Here is an 8,004-nt window from a genome sequence, read left to right as displayed (position 1 = left end):
ATAACGTTTAGATTCTTGATGAGTCTAGCGGCTGATAAAAATTTAGAAATGCGTCTCATGGATGTTGTTACAGCATATTTGTATGGATCATTAGATACAGATATCTATATGAGAGTTCCCGACGGGTTTAAGATGCCAGAAGCATTGAAATCTAAACCCAAAGAGTTATGTGCAATAAAGTTACAAAGATCATTATATGGGTTAAAGCAATCTGGGCGAATGTGGTATAATCGTCTCAGTGAACATTTAACGAAAGAAGGATACGTAAACGATCCTATATGCCCATGTGTTTTCATCCGGAAAACAAAATCCGGATTTGTGATAATCGCGGTATATGTTGATGATCTAAATATAATTGGGACTCAAGATGAAATACAGAAAGCAACAAACTATTTAAAAGGGGAATTCGAGATGAAAGATCTCGGACAAACAAAGTTTTGTCTTGGCCTACAAATTGAACATTCCCAAAAGGGTATATTTGTGCACCAATCCACGTATACTAAAAGAGTGCTAAAACGATTCAACATGGATAAGGCAACTCCTCTTAGTACTCCTATGGTCGTTAGATCACTTAACGTTGAGAGTGATCCATTTCGACCGCATGAGGAAAATGAAGAGATACTTGGTCCTGAAGTACCGTATCTAAGTGCAATTGGAGCCCTTATGTATCTTGCGAATTATACAAGACCTGATATATCATTTGCCGTTAATCTTTTGGCAAGATTCATTTCATCTCCTACGAGAAGGCATTGGAATGGGATTAAACATATCTTCCGATATCTTCAAGGGACGATAAATTTAGGATTATTTTATCCAAAAAATTCAAAAGGGCAAATGGTTGGTTTTGCAGATGCGGGATACTTATCAGATCCACATAAAGCCCGATCACAGACTGGATATGTCTTTACAATCGGAGGCACTGCTATATCCTGGCGTTCCCAGAAGCAAACGCTTGTGGCTACTTCTTCAAATCATGCTGAAATCATTGCACTTCATGAAGCAAGTAGAGAATGTGTATGGTTGAGATCAATAAGCCAACACATACAATCAAGCAGTGGGATCAACACAAATAAAGAGCCAACCATCCTATATGAAGATAATGCTGCATGCGTTGCCCAAACGAAGGAAGGATATATCAAAAGTGATAGAACCAAACATATCCCTCCGAAATTCTTTTCATACACCCAAGAACTTGAGAAGAATAAAGACATTGAAGTCAAATATGTCCGATCATGTGACAATGCTGCAGATCTTTTCACAAAATCACTACCTACCTCGGTGTTCAAGAAGCATGTCTATGCTATTGGAATGCGCCACCAACGAGATCTGTAAAGTTGATCACTCGAGGGGGAGACTACGTCGTTGTACTCTTTTTACCTACTAAGGTTTTTCCCACTGGGTTTACTTAGAAAGGTTTTTAACGAGACAACAGAAGACATTACACAAGACAATAGTGACACTGGTCTCCAAGGGGGAGTGTTACAAATGTCAAAGAAGTCAGGCAGCCACAATCAAAGAAGTCAGGCAGCCGCAATTGTTTACGTAAAATGTGTGGAGCCCACCGTCACTATGCGTGCATAGTAACTTATCTTTTTCTCTATAAATAGAACGTTAAACGTTCATTGTAAAATCACAATTGATACTTCAACAATAAGAAGTTATAAGAAATCTCTCTCCTCCTCTCATCTTTTTATTTTCAGTATCCCGATCCTTCTGAGGGTATAAATTCTTTCTCCATTATTTATATTTATATACACCATAAAATAAAGTAATTATTATAACAATATGTACATAATGATTTATAACATTAAAAAAATCAAAAGTAAATAAGTGGCTATTGTCCACTGCGTTTTTCGGTTGGACCGCAGGGTAAGGACCTGACTTCACTTTGAAATGCGGTCCATGCTTTTTATCCCTTTTTTGAAATCCGCAGTTTACTTTTTTTTTTTTTTTTTTTTTTAAAACACATATTTCTGAGAAGGTGTTGAATGGTAACATAGGTGCGGTTTTCAATAATAAAAAATGAAAAACGCCAAAACACTTTCACCATTCACTACCATAATATATTAGTAATATATATACTTGTAATAACATAAGTGTCTAAATTATTTGGATATTAAGATATTTTCGGTTGTTTTAGCTACTTTTGGTTAGATTCAGGTATAAAGTACTTAAAATTTAAAGACTTTTTGAGTATTTTCAATACTTTGCATAGAATCGGATACAAATTTTTTAATATTTGGATACTTCGGATAAATCCGAATCCGAACCCGAAATACCCGATCCGAACCGGAAGTTTTAAAATACCCGAACGGGTCTTAGTTTTCTAAATCCGAAAAACCCGACCCGAACCCAACCCGAATATCCGAACGCCCAGGCCTGATATACCTTTCGAAGGGAAGTAAAATACTTAACCACTCTGACACAATGGCTTAAATTAAACTCTAGCTTCATCAACTTTGAGCCATGAGCCAGACATGCTCATATGAGATCGAATGTTCTCTCATTTAGACTAATGCATCAGTCTGTCGTGGCAAAATAGATGGAAGGAATTAAAAAAAACATTAACGCCCATGCAGGTCTGAGCATATATACCCATCAAACAATCATATTAAACCTCTAATTTTCCGAGGCTTGGGGTATGAGGATATGGAAAAGATTTGTGGAGCCAGTCTTGTATATTTATATAAAAATAATTAATTTCAATAGATTTTCTAGGTAAATAAAGCAAAATATTTGAGAGTCCACAATTACATGATAAACAAATTAGGTCAAATTTAAAATTTTTACTCAACATTGCACTTAGCCTCATATTTGTCAGGCCTGACCTTGAAGCCAGGGGCAACGAAAATGGCAAGTGCATTGGTGACGACATGTAGCCTCTGTACGATTCCCTTTCCACTTCTGCCTACATTTAGACTCATATTCTTCGATGATACATTTCCCAGTTTGGTTAGGTAAAGGTCTAGAACACCATGTTTGTTTCACTTGTCTTCTTTGATCCACTCCTGATACTGTTATATATAAACATAAAATCTCAATTTTAGTAATTAAAAGTGAAGAACATTTTCTAGTAAAATATAGATGTTTTGCAGATTTTATATATTGCATATTAATAACATATTTACAATTGCAGTTTTTCAAATTTTGATTATTAAATTCACAAAAAATAAATCTTATTATTTTTCATACATAACATTATAAGAACTAAGTCTCTTACAAAGGGGTAGTTTAAAATTTTCATATCATTTAACTTAAAAAATAAATATTAATGAAACAAAAAAATATATCTTGACATATTTATTCAAAAAAAAAAAAACTTTGAATATTTTTGACAAATAGATACAATTGTAACTAAAAAGAATATAGAGGTATCACATAAAATTACTTTAAAAGCTAAAACTATAGAGTATTAATATTTACTAAATGAAAAAAGAGTGTGATACATTTATATATGCGGCACAAGACGACTATCATTGATAATGAAAAAAAAAAGCAAAGAAAATATGTTGAAGCAATTTCCATCAAAATATTTATTGCTAATATAATAAGCTCATATGTATGTTTATAAAATGAAGGAATTAACCAAAATATGTAAAAAAGTTTCAAATATACGTTTTGGGTATCTATTTTCTAGGTCTAGCATAAAACTCGATATAATGTAATTGGATAATAAATTTTCATTTTGAAAATTTTTTTATATAACATAAATGATTATTTTCTTAACATAAGGTATTTGTATTTACTTCTCTTAAAAAGATCAGGTTAAATGTAAAATGAGACAAACCTATCACAAAAAGGATGAAGAGAGTTAGAACGGTAACGAGAAAAGAAAGTTCTTTTTCATCTTAGATGATATAAATAATTATCTTGTGTTTTTTTCTCTGAAAATTGATTATGTTTAAAGAATACAATAAAAAAGACGAAAATTTAAATATAAGAAATTGGGTGTATCCCTCATTATGAATATCTATCTTAAGCTATTTATCTCCTTAAATTCAGGTTCAGCTTTCTGCTCATTTGGTAGGTTAAAAGCTTTAGAGTGGCTCATATTTTTAGAAATTATTTTCCAAATAAAGTAAAAACACTGACTTCATAAAATTCATATCTAATTTAAAGTATATATACTAAAAATGGCAAAGATATTCAAAATTAGCAATTTGGTTTTCATTAAAAAGGAAAGTTAATTTAGAACGAAACAATTGAAATAGGTTTCTAAAATCCTCTTTATGGCGTGTCTCTTTTCAAAAATGTCCTTTCAACTGTCCATTTAGAAAATCCTCTTTATGGTGTGTCTCTTTTCAAAAATGTCATTTCAACTGTCCATTTTCTAAAATGTCTCTCGTTAAATCTGAAAAGTTTATAAAGTTTATAAGGTACTTCTGGATGGTAACCACTACTCAGAGACTCGATCCAAGTATTTATAGAGTAGTTTATAAATTTTATAAGGTGTTTTTTAAGGTTTTACAAGGTATTTATAAGATTTTACAATTTATAAGGTTTTACACCCTTGTAAAAATAGTTTGTGTATGTTTTTATAAGCTTACACACATATATGAGTAGATCTCAGATTTTTAGGATATTTTTGATCATGTTTTAAGGTGGTGGCATTTTTGAAAAGTAGTATTGGATAAAAGAAAATTTTGAAATGCCCCCTAAGATTATTCAAAATCCTTGGTTATTGAATTAATATTTTATAACAATTACTTTAAATCATGCGTTATTGGAAAAAAAAATCTTTTTTTTATTAAATTATATCAAACATGATTTCAGGGGCTTTAATAATTAATTTCCCAATACAACATCTAAAAAAATTCGCATTCCATAAAACATGATCAAATATACACCTTTTAATAAGCAATTTCAAGGGTTTTAAATTTAATAGGTAATTTTCCAATACCACTTTTCAAAAATGCTCTCTCCCTAAAACATTATCAAAAATGCTTCTAAAATCTGAGATATACCCAAATATGTGTGTAATCTTATAAAAGCATAACAAACTACCTTTGTATGTGTATAAACCTTATAAAACTTTATATACATTTAAAATTTAATGAGAGATATTTTTGAAAATGGATAGCTCAAGGAGACATTTATGAAAAATGGCACACCAAAATGGGCATTTTTCAAAATTCCCCATAGTTTTAACAAATATTTGATTCAATAACAGGGGATTTTAAACTATTTTAAATAATCATCCATCCAATAAGGGGAGATTTGAAAAAAAACATTATAATCATCTCAAATCATTGATCCAATATGCTCCTCATATTAAAGTTGATTGTATTTGGAATAAATCTACTCTAATGATTTAGAACTAGCATTTTGGATGGTCATATATATAGTTTGAGATGTTATTGGGTTTAAGAGTATGAAAAGAGAAGGGATGGAAACTGGAAAATGAAAGAGAACCATCAACCATGGGAACTTAAAGAGAAACTCTAGGGACAAAAAGATACAAAAATGGCTCTAAGCTTAAAAGTTATGAAAAACAGAAACAAAATGAGACTTAATCCTCTAAACTTATAATTTAGCATCTTTCTTTAAATATTTTAGTTGTACATTTGCTCTTTTTTCTCTTTTTATTCATTGGAGAGAATGATGAAACTATAAAACGAAACCCCAAAAACTATATTCATTATTTCAAGTTGCAAAATTTGTCAACCAAAATGTAATATTGAACATCCGGTAAGTTTAACAAATCCGGTGGAGAAGATTCTACAAAATTTACATAAGTTTGGAAATATCAATCACTAGGGATATATCAAAGTTTAAGCTTTATAATATAAAGAACAAAAATTGTAAACAAAAATTAGCAAATTTTAATCATAAATTTCAAGAACAAATTAGGAAAGTTCCTATAGAGGAGACAAAATTCGTTGAGGGGAACTTTGTCGTCATTTGGATTTGTCTTCATCTTAACCATCTCTAAACAATTCTTTTTCGAAAGTGTAGCATTCAACGATATAGTATTTGCCTTAAACTATTTGCCCATAACAAGGAGTTGCTTCCTTCCAACTCCAAGACCCCGTCTAGAGGACATCTAGCCATTAAGCTTCTGGACAATAATAAAAATAATAGAAAATAGTTTGTCAATATTTGTGTTATAGAAAGTGAGAGGAGACTTTTGTACTGGACCATTGATCTTCCATTCGTCTTCGCATGCACGCACATAGTCTAAGCCATCCAATGCGGCATTGTGAGCTTTGTTTTGTACCCCTTTTAGTATTCCTATTTCATAAGCTTCATCGAATAAAGCTGAAGCTAGCCCATAGTTTATCTCACAACGTTTGATTCGTCTTTTCCCATTCGGACCACTAAAGTTTTGACGGACTTTGTTGATTTGTTTGGTTGCCTCGCTCACTTGGATTTTGCACTGAGAAAACTGATAAAATGTTTTAATTAGAACTCAAAAAATATATTAAGTAGATTTCCATGTCTCATGTTTTCAATTTATGATCTGTTCTTTCTATTTGATAAATAAAAAATACATAATAGTTAACGAAATTTACAAGCTATTATCTAACGTTACCGCAATTAAAAGAACGTCGTTGAAGTCTTTTGCGGCTAATATACGTTTGTCCGTTCCAATGTATTTCAAGCAGAAGTCCACATCTGCTGTCTCCTTGCAAAATGTATACATGTCTTTGATAAGCATCGCGTTTGTAGTTGGAGACGCAATGAACAAGAGTAATAACAACGACAAAGGAAACATGATGTGTTTGATGAACATTGTGGCCATATTGAGAAGAAACAAATCTATTTGGTATTTTCAAACACTTTATTTATACTCAAGATATCTGAAAGCTTAAAATGGTACTTACTAAATTAGCTTAATTGGTGGCTTCAAATGGAAAATATTAAATTCGAGAAAAAAATAGAATAGTATTAAATTAGTTATGAACATAGCAGGTTAGTGGTAGTAAACTGTTTGGAATAACAACTTCATTGGATTTAAGGATAGATTATTAGAGATAATGTTATTTATATTATAGAAGTTCTATATTTACTTGTGTTTTTTTTTTTTATAAATAGTAAAAATCATTTTGTAATTTTTGTTTCTATTTTTGTTTGGTTTACCGAGCGGTAAAAAAATGTTAAGATCCTCTCCAATGGGACACTAAAATGATACTGTTTTAGTGTAATGCAATAGTCTCACCAATAAACACTAATTTGGTGTGATACTATTCAAAATGGTGCTTTATCGCCTCTGCTTTGGTAGCCGAAATTAGGGTTGTTAATTCTGCCTTTGTTGCAGTGTCAATCACGAGCAACAGATCACTATTTGTGCTCTTTCCTTCCAATGGCAGAGCTCCACTTCTTAGCTCTAATTTTCTCAAGGTTTAAAGATTCCGCGAGGATGTTTATTGCTTGAGTACTGTTAAGATTGCTAGTCTATCCTTTTATCTATTGCTTTTGTGTAATTCGCTTGGCGTTTGGTGTAGCGATTCTATTAGTCTTGATGAATTCGCTTTTTTCGGTTGTAATCAATTCCTCCTTTGATGGAGTGTAACATTTTATAAAATGTTGTTGAACAAAAAAAATCAAAGACCGTTCTCATTATGATTGATTATGAATCTTTGGCATTCCCTATTCTACTGACGTTTCCTAACTTTGCTGAGATTGGCCAAAGACTCTAATTCCACTTTGTTTTGACATTGATAGTTAGGAACTTAGGATAGCTAAGAATCTTTTATTATCCCTGGAGAAAGATATCTTTAGTGCTGCTAATCGTTTTAACGTGTCTAAGAGTCTATGCTACAATCATCCTCTTTGATAGAGAGAACCTTGATTTAGATTCCGAACCCCTCTTTGCGAAACCATGTATGTACCCTATCAATATCCTTAGAAGAAGCGTGTATCAAGCCGGTGATACCCATGATTAAGAACCCTTTTCAACGTCATTATGCCTATTTTGGATCGTAACCAATTTTCAATTTTCCGAAGTCTTCGCGGAATTATCTTCGACTCACCATTCTCTCGCTTGTGGCAAGCTACGTTCAT

At 31.9% G+C, this 8,004-nt stretch overlaps 2 protein-coding genes across 2 annotated transcripts; both read right to left on the bottom strand.

Annotated features, from left to right (window-relative positions):
- Positions 1-2,692: 2,692 nt before the first annotated feature.
- LOC9308593 (putative defensin-like protein 145) lies at positions 2,693-4,327 on the bottom strand. Its single transcript, XM_002872478.2, has 3 exons — positions 4,321-4,327; positions 3,788-3,847; positions 2,693-3,014 (listed from the first exon to the last, which is right to left on the bottom strand). Exons 1-3 carry the CDS (start codon positions 4,325-4,327, stop codon positions 2,818-2,820), a joined length of 264 nt encoding a protein of 87 aa, XP_002872524.2. The 3' UTR covers positions 2,693-2,817.
- Positions 4,328-5,762: 1,435 nt separating this feature from the next.
- On the bottom strand, positions 5,763-6,742 carry LOC9310705 (pectinesterase inhibitor 5). Its single transcript, XM_002872477.2, has 2 exons — positions 6,533-6,742; positions 5,763-6,385 (listed from the first exon to the last, which is right to left on the bottom strand). The coding sequence occupies exons 1-2, from the start codon at positions 6,740-6,742 to the stop codon at positions 6,044-6,046; spliced, it is 552 nt and encodes a 183-aa protein (XP_002872523.1). The 3' UTR covers positions 5,763-6,043.
- Between the last annotated feature and the right edge of the window lie 1,262 nt (positions 6,743-8,004).

This window comes from Arabidopsis lyrata (assembly GCF_000004255.2).
Source record: "Arabidopsis lyrata subsp. lyrata unplaced genomic scaffold ARALYscaffold_6, whole genome shotgun sequence".
Lineage (NCBI taxonomy): Eukaryota > Viridiplantae > Streptophyta > Magnoliopsida > Brassicales > Brassicaceae > Arabidopsis > Arabidopsis lyrata.
The sequence above is the reverse complement of the archived record's forward strand: the minus strand, read 5'-3'. Positions and strand labels throughout refer to the sequence as shown.